General features: G+C 51.3%; 2 protein-coding genes across 2 annotated transcripts in view; one reads left to right on the top strand and one right to left on the bottom strand.

Annotated features, from left to right (window-relative positions):
- LOC144163351 (uncharacterized) overlaps positions 1 to 9,741 on the bottom strand; it is a 307,376-nt gene extending 297,635 nt beyond the window's left edge. The window contains exon 1 of the mRNA XM_077694301.1: positions 9,497 to 9,741. The gene's annotated coding sequence lies outside the window, so the exon portion shown is untranslated. The remainder of the gene's footprint in view (positions 1 to 9,496) is intronic.
- Positions 2,970 to 8,280, top strand: LOC144161808 (uncharacterized). Its single transcript, XM_077692406.1, has 4 exons — positions 2,970 to 3,209; positions 3,510 to 3,963; positions 4,411 to 5,756; positions 8,200 to 8,280. Exons 1-4 carry the CDS (start codon positions 2,970 to 2,972, stop codon positions 8,278 to 8,280), a joined length of 2,121 nt encoding a protein of 706 aa, XP_077548532.1.
- Positions 9,742 to 17,800: the final 8,059 nt, after the last annotated feature.

Consider the following 17,800-nt stretch of genomic DNA (forward strand, 5'->3'; position numbering starts at 1 on the left):
ACTTTTATTCCACTGACAGTGCTTATTTTGCACACACAGCTTAACAATATCCCGGCCTGAAAAAAATGTATGCGGCAAGTCATCTAGTTACGTAGTCAGCTGGGTAAGTTCTTTTGCATTAACAAATGTATGATGTTTCTTGAGTAGTAGCTTTGGTGTATCCTTTTATGTATAAAATACGCGGGCAATACGCGGGGATATATATATATATATATATATATATATATATATATATATATATATATATATATATATATATATATATATATATATATTCGTCGACGTAAAGTAGGGGTGCGGGTTATTTGCAGCAGGGGCAGGTTATACGCGCGAAAATACGGTATGTTGTTTTGTTGCGTAGTGATAGCGACCACGTCTTTACAAATTTCTAGGGCATGACTCTGCATTTTCTGATTGACCCAATGGGTGATATGGACATGAGCGCCCATTCCTCTTTTTAATTCCAGGCGCGAAATGTTCGAGCTAAATGATGTAAAGTACGGGTTAATACGTGCGAGAAAATATTGTCACGGGACGGTTTGGAGAAACGAAGCAGACGAGGATGGTTACGGCTGTGTTCTTCTTGGGCTGTATTTCGATGCTTTCGCGCTGGAGTCCTCGTCTCCCGCTGGGATTATCCAGAATTGTAAATAATTTAATTATACTGTATTTCCTCGTTTCTGACCCCTAACAACATAATAATCAAGTATTATAATAAGCGTGACACAATGCTACACTTGACCTGGGATAAACCTGAGCTGGTTTTTTGGCGAAGAGAAAAAAAGAAAAACACGGTGAACAATCTCACTGCCACATGAGAGCCAGTAGGTACGCGGATTTACGCCTTCAAACAGCGTGTTAGAAAGAAGGCGACGGACGGATAGAGAAGACAAGACTGGCGCTGAATCTTAGCTAGTTTTTTTATTATTATTATTATTATTCACGAAAATATAAAACATATATCATCCTAAAGCTAATATACCCGGGCATCTACACTACAGCAAAAAAATCAAAATAAAACAAATAAGGCCGGTAATGTTGTTCCTTGTATTAAAAAAAATATATCCCTTATGCACTCACGGGCTCCTCAGGAACTTGAACGACTAAAAACGTGTAATCAATCCCACTTCGATTGCAACGCCGTTCTCCCGTTTTGTGGCCTAAGTGTCAACATTTCTTGCTTTATATCTTTTTCTGTTTAGTCAACTCTGAAGTGAGTGCGATATCAATTTTGTATAGTTAATTCATTTTTAGTTACAGCTATTGCCACACCATTTAATTCTGTCGGAGTTCTCTCTCGCTTGCTTCTTAACGAAGGGTCAAATCACATCGATTTTATTCCGTTCGCAATTCCTGTCCGACGTGATGACACGCAATGACGGCACCACCATCCTGCCAAAACGAACAAGCCTAAACACTTGTCATCTGCTTTCTGCATCAAGTCTGCACCCGATCGCATGAGACTGCAGGGGACATCCGCGAACGGTTCTACACTCAGTCATTCGATTCGGCGGTCCAGTGCACGTGCATTTTGCGTGATATTAGAACTGAAACAGAACTGGAGTGAACAGCTAATGCAACTACCGGTGTCGCGAGTGTAGCTGAAGGGAACGGTGGGATGGAGCGACGGTACGCAAGTCATTTCGGTTTTCGTTCGGTTTTGTGTCGGGAAGTGTAGCCGAATAGAGCACATCCCTTCTCTGCGTGTATCCTGTTTTCAGTATTGTTTAACAGCAGCTTGAGAACAGCTGTCGCGGACGAAAAAACTCAATAAAAAGTAAAAAGAAAAAAGAAACCTCGTCAAATGCCAAAGAAAAAAAAAACACTCCCATGTTTAAGTCAGTTCAGTTATGGAAATCCCGCCGGCATAAAAGGTCAGCGCGTTTATTCATCTTCGCGTCTGTTGACACACAGTCACAATTGTACGCGCGCATATTTTTCGCTACAATGATATGGGCGTTTCTTTTTCTAAACAGGGCGGGTTCAACTCCCTGCAGAGCGCCGCAAAGCGAGCACGCGTATATCACAAAAAGCTGTCCGACTTTGTCACGTGGTAAACAGGCGAGCTCTTCATTCATCTCTTAGGGGTTACCGGACGGGCATACGATGTAAATAGTTTTCAGCACATCTCGACGCCACAAAAACGCGTGAAATGAACACTCGCGCAGTCGCAATACTTCCATACGTTCGATATTATTTCGCTATGCGATGTTGTTTGTAAATAATCAAACCTAAATAGTTTTCCGACCTCCGGTAAAATTCAATAAAAAAGAATCCTCCTTACTTTTTCGGAGAAAATCCTCAACATAAAGTGAATTTCTTCGGATTGCGAACACTACAGAGAGAAAAAGACATGGCATTTTCGACACGCATAATAATTACCGACAAAATACGCAGTCTTAAACGCTCACATTTGAAGCGGCGTGTAAGCGAATTTTGGTGATCAGTGTGGCTTCACGGCAATGCATGCACGCCAGGCAAAAGCGCCATTTTTAACTCCTACTGTTGTGACGATTCATTCGCAGAACGCGAAGACGAAAGAAACCCCGCAGAAGCGGGAGAATGGACGAAGCAAAGCGCGCGCCGCCGCCGCCGGGGGCTGTCAACTGGGACCACCGGCGGGGTCCGCGCGCGCGCCACATATGGTTCTTGTTTAACCAGGGAACGTGGCCCTCTCTCCCTCGAAAGAAGGGACCGCGGCGGCTGGGAGCGGGGGTCCAGTTGGTTCGTGAAAAGCATGTGGAACGGTGTAACCTTCTGTACTTCTGTATAAAGAAATCCTGTTGTTTTCCTTTGCACTCGAACGAGTAGTGGTGTTTATTTAACGACAGCGACCGAAAGGAACTACAGATATTCGCTACTACAAAATTTTGGTGCCGAAACCCGGGATCTTTAAAGATGACCGAACTGTGAGTGCATCGGCGAGCAACAGGGATCGACTGCTCCGTTGAACGTGGACGACGATCGACATGGAGCTGCAGAAGAAGAAACGAAAGACTCTGCGGGCTCAAGTAAGTCGACTCATTGGCGAAGCAGAAAAGCTGCTACCGCTGCCTATGCCAAGTGTCGAGGAACTTGAAGTCCTGATCGAACGTCTGCTGCTTGTGGAGGCTCAGCTGAAAGATGTGAACGCGGCAATTGAGCCTTTACTGGCCGACGAAGACGCAGAAGACGAGTTCACTCATGCCATCGAGTACAGTGACAAGATCGTAACCTGCCTGGCGAGACTGAAAAGCAGGGTAAAACGAAGCTGCAACAATAACTCAGGTGGTGGCAACCCCGAACAAGGCAGCGACGCAATAAGAGCAAGGACAGCAACGGCGGCAAAAGTCAAACTCCCAAAATTGGAGCTTCTAAAATTCAACGGAAACCGAAGGAATTGGCAGCCTTTTTGGGAGCAGTTCGAAACCGCCATTCATAAAAATTCGGACTTGGCGCCATCAGAAAAGTTCAATTATCTGAGGGCTGCGCTGATCGGAGACGGAGCAGCGGCAATTGCGGGTCTGCAGCCAACATCGGAGTGCTACGATGACGCCATCGACATCCTGCAGCAGAGGTTTGGAAACCAGGCGGCGCTCATCCAAGACCACATTGACAGCCTGATGAACCTAACACCGGTCTCGTCACCACGGAACGTCCGAGCACTGCGCCGTATGTACGACAACGTCCAAGCTCACCTCCGAGGCCTGAAGGCGTTGGGTGTGGGAGAGGAGTCGTACTGCGCCATGCTGTATCTCGGCCTACTTCGCGCACTTCCATCCGACCTGAGCCTGGATTACAACAGAAAGGTGACATCGAGGAATGCGGAAGAGGTCAGCTCTGCGGGAACATCGAGCAGCGATACCAGCTCCGAGACTTCAAAAAAACCGGTGCACCTCGGCATGCTGAGCGACCTTTTGAACTTTCTCCGCATCGAGGTAGAGACCCTGGAAAAGTCCATCATCGAGCGACCTGACGGAACTGGTAAGCCTCCATCTCGCTTCCCTACGCATGAACGTGACAAGAAGACACAGCAGTTTGTGAAGTCACGACAACCATCAGCTGCCGCGCTGCACGGCACAGTTAAAGGGATGGAATGCTTTCTGTGCAACTCAAAAAGGCATGCCACAAAAGACTGCACCGAAGAAATCCCTCTGACAGAGAAGAAACGCATGTTGCAGCAAGGCAGGAGGTGTTTTAGGTGCACAATGCCGCATCATACAGCGAGAATGTGCACGTGCGTACTGAGTTGCGGCAAGTGTCACGGCCGGCACGCTACCAGCATGTGTGACCCGGATTACACTCCGCCTAAACGGATCTCTGACCGATCGGACGACGCGAAAAAAGAGAAGAATCCGAACGAGCCCGTCAGTCTCCAGACTACAGAAAAGGGCAGCGTGAGACCAGCCGTTCTATTGCAAACCGTAACAGCATGGGTTGAGAGTGGCAGGCAGATGAAGTTGGCCAGACTAATGTTTGACAGCGGCAGCCAACGCACCTTCATAACGGAAAAGCTGTCACGGGAACTCAACTGCAAACTTCTCGGAACGGAGATTCTGGCGGTTGGCGTGTTCGGAGGTGAAAGCAAAGAACGCACCTTTCGGAGGGTTCTGGTAACCTTGAGAAGCCGCCTGAATGACAAAAAAATTGAGATCGACGCGCTAGAAACGCCCAAGATCTGTGAGCACGACCTTCCCAGCCCTGATGAAAGCATTCTGATCAAGTTAGATGAGATTGGCCTCTCAGTTGGGGACGATTTGAGTGGACAGAGCGATCGAGACGTTGACTTGCTGCTGGGATCCGACCACTACTGGACTGCGATGACCGGACGGATCCACCGACTGACGGAAAGTTTGACTGCGGTGGAATCCGTATTCGGATGGGCAGTCCAGGGACGAACGGGGTCACGCACAAGCAGAATGAATTGTTCCCAAGCGATCGTGCTGAAGGCAACGGCGCCAGATCTCGAGTCTTCCTCGCTTCTAAGGAGCTTTTGGGAACTCGAAAGTGTGGGAGTCACCGACGCCTTGGATGACGACCCTCCGGGGAAACATGTTAGGCGAAACTTTGAAGCCAGCATCACTCAGTCGAATGGCAGATACGAAGTTGCCCTCCCTTGGAAGGCTGACGTGAGGCTCGCCGACAACAAGCAGGTGGCGTTAAACAGAATGGAGAACGTGAGGAAGAAACTGTCAAAAAACAAAGGTCTCCTCGAAGAGTACGATCAGGCAATTCGGTTCTATCAGAACAGTGGAATAGCAGAACGGGCTGATGTGTTAGAGATTGCCACGGAGCCATCTGCTGAACTGCTCGACATTTCCAGATTCAGCTCGGCGTCCAAGGTCAACCGAACGACCGCTTGGATTTTCCGCTTCCTCCACAACCTGAAGTCCACGGAAAAAAGATCGGGACCCTTGACCGCGACGGAGATCCAAGCAGCGCGAACACACTGGCTGAGAAAGGCGCAGCAGTCGGCGTTCTCGGCTGACCTCAAATGTGTGACCGAAGGAACCAAGTCTCCACGTGATTCTCCCCTCCGAGACTTCATCACCTTCATCGACGACGAAGGAGTGCTTCGGATCAAGAGCCGCTTCCACTCGGCAAACATGACTTACGACGAGCGAAGCCCCGTCGTCTTGCCCAAACAGCACAGATATTCAACGCTGCTGACGATCGACGCCCACCGACAGGTTCTGCACGCAGGAGTGAGAGACACCGTCGTCCAGCTTCGTGAGAAATACTGGATTCTGCGAGGCAGAGAACTCGTGAAGAAGGTGGTGCGTGCGTGTGTGACGTGTCAGCGTTTCAGTGCTACACCGGGGTGTGCGCCAACGGGACCTCTGCCGAATGATCGGACAACCAGAGCAGATCCGTTCGAAGCGATCGGCACTGACTTTGCGGGCCCACTTTATGTTAGAGACAATGGTGTCACGCGTAAGGCCTATATAGTGCTATTCACCTGTGCGGTTACGCGAGCTGTGCATTTAGAACTGGTACATGACATGACAACTTCTAGTTTTTTGTTAGCTTTCCGCAGATTTGTGTCCCGGAGAGGGCTGTGTCGCGTCGTGTACTCTGACAATGCTTTGACATTCAAGCGCGCCACCAAAGAACTGCTCGAACTGTGGAACGTGTTGCGACATCCAGACGTGATCGACCACTTTTCTAGCGCAGGGATAGAGTGGAAATTCATTGTCGAGCGGGCACCATGGTGGGGAGGCTTTTACGAAAGGCTAGTGCGTTCAGTGAAAGGGGCACTGAAGAAAGTGATCGGGAGAAAAGTTTTGGGTTGGCACGAAGTGGCCACCATTTTGACAGAAGTGGAGGCGGTGATAAATTCCCGTCCCCTCACGTATGTATACAGTGACGTGGGAGAGGGCACCCCCCTCACACCGGCCAGCTTTCTCACTGGGAGGCGGCTAACAACACTGCCGACGGAAGTCGCGCAGCAGCCTGCTTCGACGCCCGAGGCACTCCGCGTGCTCTGGAGGCGCCGAAAACGCCTGTTGAACCAATTCTGGGTGGCATGGGGAGCCGAGTACATGCGAGAGCTAAAATCCGCCTATGCTACCGACAGGAAGGAGTCGCCACCTCCCAGAGTGGGCCAGCTGGTGCTCATTAAGGAACCGGCACCGCGCTTGCTATGGAAGCTTGGAAGGATCGAAAAGGTTTTTGAGGGACGGGATGGTAAAGTGCGCTCGTGCACAGTAAGAGTGCCACGCGGCGTAATGTTAACGCGTCCAATACAGCTCATTTACCCGCTAGAGATGGAATGTGCTTGAGCCCATTCGGTGGGGAGTGTGTTGTGACGATTCATTCGCAGAACGCGAAGACGAAAGAAACCCCGCAGAAGCGGGAGAATGGACGAAGCAAAGCGCGCGCCGCCGCCGCCGGGGGCTGTCAACTGGGACCACCGGCGGGGTCCGCGCGCGCGCCACATATGGTTCTTGTTTAACCAGGGAACGTGGCCCTCTCTCCCTCGAAAGAAGGGACCGCGGCGGCTGGGAGCGGGGGTCCAGTTGGTTCGTGAAAAGCATGTGGAACGGTGTAACCTTCTGTACTTCTGTATAAAGAAATCCTGTTGTTTTCCTTTGCACTCGAACGAGTAGTGGTGTTTATTTAACGACAGCGACCGAAAGGAACTACAGATATTCGCTACTACACCTACATTTACAGTGAGCCACCTCGATAATCAGTCCCGGACAGTCCGCGGACTGTCCGAGACGTGATCCGGCGCTCGATTTTTCCATCTATTCCTACGAAGCCTCCACACCGAGGGCAGTCTTCGGACTGCCCGCGGGCTGTCCAGGACTTGTTAATCCAGGATGCCCGGTGTAATAGGAGAATTCTGGAACTAACGTCAGTTCAACTCGCTCAAGGCTGTCCGTGTAAGTGTGACAATTATGAGAAAAGCTCAGATTTTCATTTCTTTCATAACTGGCTTGGCTTGCAACACTTAAGAAATGAAAAAAAAAAAACGTAAAATGCAGCAAAATCGGCGATATGATTGCTTATTAACATTGGCAGAAGATCACGCTCCGTAGCAATGAAGAAGTGAAATAAGATGATTTTTTTTTTTCATTTTCTGTTCTTTTTGTAGCGGGACTTTTACTTGAACATGTACCGTCCAAAATACAAAATGCTGTTAACTTTCACAATAGAGTACGCCGGACAGATCTTATCGTTTCATTGCAGTTTTGAAGTGGTGAATTGTCAGAACAGACCGCAAATGTTGTATACATGCACAACATTTGCGTCGCGGTTAACCGATAGCTCACCAACGCGCAGTTCGGGAAGGGAGACGAACTGCGTCGGGTAAGTTGAACACGAGGAATATGTTCTGTCGTGTGTGTACAACTTATAGAGATTGTTCTCATAATTTTCTTCTTTAGGACAATGACGGAACACTTGAAATGTGTTTTTGCGGGTAATTGCGAAAGTAAATGTTCTTTCAACGGCTAGTTTGGCATGTCAGAATACAGTCAAACCCGATTATAACGAACCCGGGTAGAGCGAATTATGCGATATATCGAACAAAACCAAATCTGTTGCGAAAATGAATGCTAAACATATCCCTTATAACGAAGTTGACATCGGATATATCGAACTCGGCACGCCTACAATTGCCACCGAAATGCATGGGGTCTCGGAGCGGCGACTGAGGTGTTGAAACTCGCATGGAGCGACGTGACGCCCGACACCTTCCGTAACGGTTTCCAGTGCACGGGACTCACGACGGAGCCCATCCAGTCAGCCAATACTGCTTCGATATTGAAGGACATGGACTTGAAGTGGTGCTAACGACGTCTCCGCCAAAAAGAAAGTGAAAACGAAAACCGCCGCTCTTCTGCGAAGTAGGCAGTTAAGGCGGAAAGTACCTTTATTGCATGCAATAAATGCATTGTTTTGTGTAAGGTAATGACATACTTTATGTGTTCGTTTCTCCATGTGAGAATGGCAGCAGGGGTTCACGTATAGCGAACTCGTAACAAAAAAACTCGTTATAGACGGGTTCGGCTATATCGAACTATTGGCTATATAGAACTAATCGCGGCGTATATTAGAATTCTCTATAACCGGGTTTGACTGTAGCAGACAATAAATGTTTGCGTAGACCTCCTACACAAACAAAATAAGAAAATCGATGCAAATACGCCTCATTTTACTTTCTCATTGCTACAGCGTGTTTTTATTCCATATCTACGAAAATAAAACCCTTTCCCGTCACTTCTGGTTCACTTCACGAGTTTTTACACAAACTAAGCTAATGAAAAGATGTACTCTTCCTGTGATTACCACGGTGACATGCGGTTGCAGCATCAGTTTCCTCTTTAGTATAATTTTGTAAAAAAAAAAAAGTCTTTAGGGACACGGATTACTATTGTCTTTATTTATTCTCTAAGTCAACGGCAATCATTGATACTTCTCTTGCTTTGCAAGCACTGTTAGCGCTTGCTACAGTACGATTGCACGACGATATATCGGTGGGACTGAAAAAAAGAAAATTCGGCGCACGAAATTTTTTTAATTCTGGAAACTTATAGCTTTCAGGCCGTAGCTGACGATGCGGAAAATGAATGCCTGCCAGCAAATGTAAGTATTCCAGGGTCACGGAGGCATCTAGAGCTTTGTGAAGGAGACGCATGCTCGCGCGCGCGCATAAAACGAGAAAAATAACGCGCGTACATTAACCGTAGGAAGACAGCGTTTCGATTCAATTCCCGAATCAAACGTAGCTTGGGAAAGTTGCTGCGACAATAACAGGCCGGGCAGCGAGTGGTCCGAAAAGGAACAAAAACTGGTTCAACCTTGAAATCGCCAAGTCGCCTGCAGCTGTACGCGATCGCGGAGAGTGTCGCGCTGTTTTAGGAGGTTCACAAAAGCGGAGACATTACTTTTTTTTTTTTTGCATTTTCTACGTTTGCACGCAAAGCAGCAAGCCGTTATTTCGGAACACACGGTAATAGTTCTGCAGCTTTCGTATTAAGCAGAAGATGGGTGAGAAACAAGAACTCACCTTCTCAAGCACGCGCGTTGCAGCTTCGGCGTTGAGTCTACGGAATCCGATGAACGCACAGCCTGGCACAGCTGCGCTGTTGACAAACAGCACACGCGGGTGTATTCCCTTTTTAGAGCGGGAGAAAGCTCGCTCGTTGAATTGGACACAACAGCCGCACTGCCACAAGAACGCGACCACTGCGTCCGTTTGAAAAGACCACCTTGACGTTCGCCGCCGCCGGACTTCGCTCCGAGCGCCCACTTCACCGCACCGAAGCGGCTGGCGCCGTTTTCACTCTCCCTCTTTCTCTCTCTCGACACTCTCGACGGGGGTCGCTGTGATCCCGCTTCGCTCGAGGCGACGGACAGCTTTCTCCGCGCGCTCGCCGCATCCGCCGAGTCTCGGTAGTCTGACGTCACTTCCCGGTGTAGTTATGCCAGGCGCGTCTGCGCGTCAACTGCGTGGATGCGTTCGCGGTTGCGCTTCATTTCCTTTAAACCTTAAACGCTCCGTTCGTTTCTTCTTTACTTTTTTTGCCTGCTCACTGGATGCAGGCAGGTGGAAAGCGTAAGTTCAACGAAATCCCGAGCGAACGAGGAAGTTAGCCTGGCTTTCCGTAATTACTGCACGCTCCACTTTTTTTCTGCTTGAATCACACGATATTTTTTGACTCACCTGGTAGATTGGGAACTAACTCGTTGAATTACGCATTCGGTCGTGCTTTTTGATGCCAACATTTTTTAGATGGTTCTTTGTCGACATTTCCCGCTGCCATCTACATGTTGACTCGCTAACGGTGGAAGCGCATATATACGCCCGAAAAGAATGTTATTAGAAAATTGCGCACATGACGTTTTTTTTTAAAATTTTGTTCAGCAAATTAAGGTTACGTGCCTTGTTAGAATGTAGAACTACATGTACACATTCTTCATTTTTGGTTTCAACAATTTAATGTTTAAATTCTGCTTCGTTTGGGTCCCAGGTTGGGTACGCAAGCCACATACCCTCGTATCGTCTTTGGAAGAAGAACTAAATTTCGGACACATACCAATTGCGGTGTTTTTAGATATTAAATCAGCCTTCGACTCCGTATATCACGATGCAATTCTAGCATCCCTTCTTTCACTTGGCTTAGGCGGAAGATTATATGCATGGATTTCAAGCTATCTTGAAGAAAGAAAACTTTTCATGTGCACAGAAGAAGGGCCTACACCGTGTTATGAAGTAAGAAGAGGGTACCTCAAGGAGCTGTATTAAGTCCTTTACTATTCAATATCGTGCTCATTCACCTGAAGCGTGTTCTCCCCCGTATGGTCAAGATAACTCTGTACGCGGACGATATCTGCATTTGGAGTGCTTCGAGATCACGTCTAGTTACGCAACAGAAGCTCCAGACGTCACTTGCAAAAATATCAGAACACCTACAGCCTAAAGGACTTCATCTCTCCCCAGAGATAAGCAGCGCTATGGCCTTCACCCGTAAGAGCATGGATAGATATCATTTTATCCTCGGTGGCCGGCCCTTGAAATACGTCCGTACCCAAAGGTATCTTGGTGTTACAATCGACAGAAACCTCTCCTGGGCTCCGGAAGTAAAGAGACTACGTATGCGAATTTCCACGGCATCCCAAATTATTGGATATCTTGCTGGCACACGCTGGGGCAGCGATTGTCGTTCCATGGTGCTTCTCTTCAAGGCGTATGTTGACGGCGTGTTGCGCTACAGCCTCCCTGTCCTGCAGCAGCTGTCCCCTACAAGCAAAAGACAGCTTGAAGCGGCGAGGAATAACTGTCTCAGGAAGTGCCTCGGCCTTCCTAAAGGATCGTCGCGTTCTGGGACAATTGCTGAAGCCGGCTGTCTGCCCTTAGACGTGTTACGACTTCAAGAAACACTACGAATTCATTTGAGGCACAGGTTACATACAAGAACGCATTCGTTGGCTCATATCGCAGATCGAAGCAATTCCAGCTTTGGGCAAGCAATCAGGGCTATTAAAGCTCAAATTCCAACTCAAGCACCGCAGACAATGCCCCTGGGATTCCCGCCCTGGAGAGAGAGAGAAAAGACTTTATTCAAAGCGTCCTGCATGGGAGGGAGCAAATCCGGCCACGCAGGGCGCGGTGCTCCCCCGTCTTACACTGCGTCTACAGTCCTATAGGCGTGTGTCGGGCCTAGATCCCGAGGCTACCGTGCCCCGGCCCCGCTCGGACTACTCGGGCTCCCTCTAGGGGTTCCCTTTCGCCTCTGCAGGGCCAGAGCTGCCTCGAGCTGCTGGACGGCCCATCTCTGGTCCTTCGGCTCCGCAGAGCCCACACACTGTCTCACACGCGGCGGGTACGCACCGTCCTCAACACTGTCACAGCCCCACATGATGTGGGCCAAGGTAGCCGTCGCCCGCGCACACATGCTGCACACCTCACTCTCGAAGAGTTCCGGGCACACGTGGCGCGCGAGCGCCGGGGTCAACACCGTCTCTGTTTGTAGTTGGCGCAGCCTCACCGCCTCCCACCTGGTTAAGTCCCGGTGTGGGGGCGGAAAGCCGCGTCGCTGTTCGCGGTGCCACTTGAGGATTCCGCCGTAGTCCGTCAGGGGATCCTCTTCTGCCGTTACTGTCGCCGCCTCTTCGGAAGCGGGGGCCGCCGCGTCCCGGCACGTGGCGAGACCACGGGCCGCGGCGTCCGCCTCCTCGTTGCGGTTCGGTACGTCTGGTGTCAGGTCTCGGCCCGCGTGGGCCGGGAACCACTTGAGCGTGACCGGCGTCGTCCCCAGGTCCTCTCTTAGGATCCTCGCTGCAGCCTCGCACACCGCTCCTCTGGCGAAGTTGCGGATTGCAGTCTTGCTGTCGCTCAGGATCGTGTGCACACCCGGGGCGCTCAGGGCCAGGGCGATTGCCACCTCCTCCGCCTGGCTCGCTCCCCGGACGCACACGCTGCACGCGGTCTTTAGCTCCCCCGTGGCGGCGGTCACCGCCACCGCCGCGAAGGTGTTCGGACGGCTCCTGCTCCTGGCGGCGTCCACGTACACCGCCCCGTCCTCGTCGCGATACTTGCGTAGCAGCGCCTTTGCCCGCGCCGCTCGCCTCTCCGCGTTGTTGGTGGGGTCCACGTTCTTGGGTAGCGGATTCACCATCAGGCGTCTGGTCGTCTCGCCCCGCAGCGGCGTTGACTCGGGGTCCGGCGCTTCTGGGGCGCCCATGCCCACTCGGTCCAGGATGCGGCGCCCGACCGCGGAGCGGCCCAGGCGCGCCAGTTGGGCTGTTCTCTGGGCCTCGCTGATCTCCGAGAGTGTGTTGTGCACCCCCAGAGACAGCAAGGCCGACGTCCTGGTCCCGTTCAGCAGGCCCAGGGCTCCCGAGTACGCCTTGCGGATGGCCGCGTCGATCCGCTGCCGCTCCGCTTCCGTCCAGCGGTGGAACGCTCCCGCGTACGCTGCGTGACTGACCACGAAGGCCTGCAGCATACGCAGGAGGCTCGCCTCTCGCATTCCCCTCGAACGGGACGCCACGCGCTTTATCAGGCGCGTCGCAATCCCCATCTTCGTCGTTATGTGTCGGGCAGCCGTGCCGTTGGTGCGGTGGGCGTCCACGTACATCCCCAGGATCCGCAGACCCTGGACGTGCGGGACGGGTGTCCCGTCCCCGGCTCGAACTACGATGTTGCGTTCGGCCTCCTCGGCGGCCCGCTTCCTCCAGCGCCCCGGCGGGGGCAGTATCAGTAGCTGGGACTTCTGCGGCGAACACCGGAGGCCCGTGCCCTCGAGCGCGGCCTCGACGGCGTCCACCGCTGCCTGCAGTCGGGTCTCGATTTCGTTGTCGCTGCCACCCGTCGCCCAAATGGTGACGTCGTCCGCGTACAGGCAGTACTTGATCTTCGGTCCCAGCGCTTCGAGGCGGTTCGCCACCTCGATCATGACCAGGTTGAAGAGGAGCAGAGATATGACCGAGCCTTGCGGGGTGCCCACGCTGCCCAGTTCTCTCTCTTCCAGTCGGTCTCCGCCCACCTCCAGCCTGGCCGTGCGATGGGTCAGGAAGGAGCGAATGTAGTCATAGGTTCGCTGTCCCATGTTCAGCTTCGTCACCTGGGCCAGGATCGCCGAGTGCTTCACCTTGTCGAAGGCACTCTGCAGGTCCAGGCCCAGGACGGCTCGGTTGTCCTTCTTCGGTATCCCTCCGGAGGGCTCCAGAACTTCTCTTTGCAGCAGCAACATCGCGTCTTGGGTCCCCAGGCGCGACCGGAAGCCCAGCATGGCGTCCCTGTAGTGGTTGCCATCCTCCAAGTAACGCTGCCACCGGGTGTTGAGGACGTGTTCCAGCACCTTGCCCACGCAAGACGTGAGCGAGATGGGACGCAGGCCCTCTATACCCGGCGGCTTGTTTGGTTTCGGGAGCAGGATCGTCTTGGCCGTCTTCCACTGCGGAGGGAGCCGGCCACTGTTCCAGCACTTGTTGTAATATCTCGTTAGCGACGAGACGGCCGCGTCGCTGATGTTGCGCAGCGCCTTATTCGTGACTTTATCGGGTCCAGCGGCAGACCGGCAGTTCAGTGCCTGCGTCGCCTGCCTCACCTCCCACTCTTCGATGTCGCGATCGAGGGTCGGGTTGGGAGCGCCCGCGTACTCCGGGTGTTCCTCGTGCGGGGTCGACGGAAGGTACTTGTCATTTAGTCTCCGGTGCATCTCCTCTTCGCCCAGCTGGCCGGCCGCGGCGTGGAGGATCTGCGCCATCCGATGTCTCTGGTGTTCCTTGCTTTGGGTCTCGTCCATGAGGTGACGTAGGAGTTTCCACGTCCCACCCCGATGGAGTTGGCCGTCCGCCTCGCTGCACAGCGCGAACCACTGCTGCGCGCACAGCTGGCGACTGTAGCGTTCGATCTCGCGACCGAGAGCCGCCACCCGCTTGCGCAGCGTGCGGTTGTGACGCTGGCGCTTCCACCTGCGTTGTAACGATCGTCGCGCTTCTATGAGATGTGCGAGGCGCGGGTCCACCCTGTCCGCCTCCTCCGGAACCTCGACTTCGGTCGTCGCATCCTTGGCGGCGGCGACCAGGTTGGCCGCCCACCGGTTGGCCGCCCACCGCCCAGGTTGGCCGCCCACCGCCCTGGAGTCTGTCGCCCCTTCGGATAAAAGCATTTATACCTGGAATTGATTCAAAAAAGCAAGTGCCTCATTAACAATTTTACACACATTAACAAATTTTACACTGCAACGACTCACATTTTTACTGATGGGTCGGCAACATCTGAGTGCAGTTCATCAGGAATTGTTATTCCATCAGCTGGGAAAGCCTTGTCATACCGCCTTGAGCGACCGACTTCGTCCACGTCGGCTGAGCTTCATGGGATAAAAGAAGCCATCCGATACATTCTTCGCCAGCCGTCGACACAGTGGACCATTCTTTGCGATTCGAAGGCAGCTCTTCAGACCCTGCAACGCGCTAGCTGTTTCAGCCTTCATGAACATGCCCAGCGAGAAGTGAAGTATCTCCACCATCTCGCATTCATCTCTGGACATCGTGTGACACTACAGTGGCTCCCAGGCCACTGTGGCATATTGGGTAACCAGAAAGCGGATGAGGCTGCCCGCAGGGGCCTAGAATTAAGAACGCCAAGAAGGATTTTTTTCACGAAAAGTGATGCCTCATCCATGACTAAGGCAGTAGTTTTGGCTGAGAGAAACTGCTTATGGTCCCTTCCGGAGTTTCATCAGGCCTTTCGATGTTGCATAGACCCGTACATGAGAATGAGGCTGCCGGAACGACTACCTCGCCGACTGGAGACACTGTACCATCGACTGCGCCTTAATGCAGCGTTTACAAATTCGTTCCTTCATCGTATAAGCCAGACTTCCAACCCATACTGTGACAACTGTGGCTCACCCGAAACCATCGAACATATACTACTAGAGTGCTCTGCTTATGCTGAATCAAGGGCCCGTTTACAGCAAAGAATTGAATGTCTCCAACCTGGACCAATAACACTAAGCTTGATGCTTGGACCATTCCACTCACCATCCTCCCAGCGCAAAGCCCCGTCTGCATTATTTGAGTACCTCGAGGACATTGGCGTCGCTACAACACTGTAGCCATCTCCCTAGCGTGTGCAGTCAAGTTTTTTACTCAGCGCCCTTAAACAGGACTCTATTCATTTTTAATTTTTATTCTTTTTTTATTCTTATCTTTTGTCTCCTACTCTTCTTCTTCCACCTTCTCCCTTTGTTTCCTTCTCCCCCCTTCCCCGCAGAGTAGCATGTCAGCGAATTCATGCTGGCAAACCTCTCTGCTTTCTCTGTAATAAAGAGTCTCTCTCCATCTCTTGGTATATAGGCGGCTCTGCCTTTTGCGGCCCTGTAAGCCTGGCTGTACCCGCCCCGAGTACGAATAAAAGTATTATATTACAAAAAACGGCACTTGGAAATGGAGGTGCTCGAAGCAGCCCTTGTACGATTAGAATTAGGCCCTTCCAAAGGTGCACTCGGCCAAGATGTGCTAGAAGCCGGCCTTGGGTCGTCCCGGAACTTGCTGATGTAGCCTGTCAAGGGACATCCGCATGTATAAGAACTACGTTAAGCAAATAAGTTGGACTCGCAACACTTGCATAGTTGAAGAAAGTCGGCGTTTAAATTAACACCCAACGACAATATCGTATTCTTTGCATCACCTTTTTCAGCCTAGTCGTCTGCAGTGAATGACGTCATGACGGCACGTCACCAGCACAGATACACGCGCACGCAATAAGAAAAGTAAAGAGATAACAAAACAACAAAACGAAGAATCATGAGACGGATCTGTAACGTGGGATGGTCCGGCTCAGCAGACGACATAAGATCCGAAAGCAGATGAAAAAATATGTATATTAACATTTATTGACATTGGTAACGATGGACAATTGTCTGTGGGTATATTTTGTTACGATTAATATCAACTCTTGTGCAACTATCTGTGCCCCCCCCCCTCATGACTTTGAGACTAGGGATTTTGGAGAAAAAAAACTCGCCTTATATTCGAATAAATACTACTTTAAATGTCATGCTGCACGTCAGTAGCGAAACAAAAAAAACTGTTAATCGAACTGCACATTGGCATTCAAATGATATGACCAAACCGAACTAGAGGCCCTACTACATCCACACGGTGGCTTCATTCAGCAGCCGCCAATCGCACAATCAAGATCCTGTAACATCATAATGACCTGCCAGGGAGCTGGTGACATCACCACTGCTACCTCTCTTTACCTACAATATTTCTTTACTCATCCATTAAAGTTTACTACTACTACTACTACTACTTGTATGTTATCTCCATGGCCCCTTTAAGGAATGATGCTAACCGAGAAAGAAAAGTGAAAAAAGCATGAATGCACTCGCCATTTGTACAAGTGCAGCACGCACACACACAGCTGGCTGGCGCCGCATCTTTTCAAAGTGCTACGAGTTATGCCGCACCTCCGCCAGATGGCGCCACGGGTCCCGCGACCGAGAGAAGACGCAGTGAAACATCCCCCTCGCGAGGGGCACGATCAAATGCAGAGCATTTCCGGGGGCGCACGACGTTAAGTAGTTTGCGTTACGTTAATGTTGTTGCACTTGCGGCAACTGCTGACGAGAGAGCGCTCGTCAGCAGTAATTTGAATGAGTCAACGATATAAGGCGCGTTCGTAGCGTCCCATTCTGTGTCGGCTTTGTGGCGCAGTGGGTAGAGCACCATGTACATTGCGTTCCGCCCGCAGGGTCGAGGGATCGAAACCGGGCGCCGGATAGTATTTTTTTTATATAGTAGGGAGGGGTGCGGACAACGACGGTGCGGACTACGGACGTCAACGCGGGTGACATCGTGAGTTACTGAAATGCTCTGCATTTAAAAGAATACCATAAGTGAGAGCAGTTTCATGTGAACACTTTCATCCAGTTTTCCTCCTGCTCAACTGAGTCAGCACCTGGTCACAAATTTTGTTTACAGCAGTGCTATGCGTCGAGAGAAGAGGCCAAACAAAAAAAATGCACTCCCTCGGAGTGCCAGTCCTCTTCAAACAGGGTCTCGCGCTCGGGGACACGGCACAAGCGGAACCACACCAAGAGCTCATCCTGGGCCAGCGTGATGAACTGCTGCATCCTCTCCTGCTTCAGCACCACCTCGCAGTCTGTGAACTGCCGCTTCAGCTGGCAACACAGAAATGAGAGGAAAGAGAAGCACGTCCAAACCTCAGCCAAAACCAGGCTGTTCTACTGGGCAAGGCAGGAACCCCTTTGTCGTGACATGCTAACGCAGCTTGCTTCAGGGTAACTCAGTAGTACCACGGCCGCTGGATGAAAGGCTCTCATCCAGCGGC

This window comes from Haemaphysalis longicornis, unplaced genomic scaffold, assembly GCF_048455015.1.
Source record: "Haemaphysalis longicornis isolate Haplotype H1 unplaced genomic scaffold, Haemaphysalis longicornis Haplotype H1 scaffold_12, whole genome shotgun sequence".
In the NCBI taxonomy this organism is placed as follows: Eukaryota; Metazoa; Arthropoda; class Arachnida; order Ixodida; family Ixodidae; genus Haemaphysalis; species Haemaphysalis longicornis.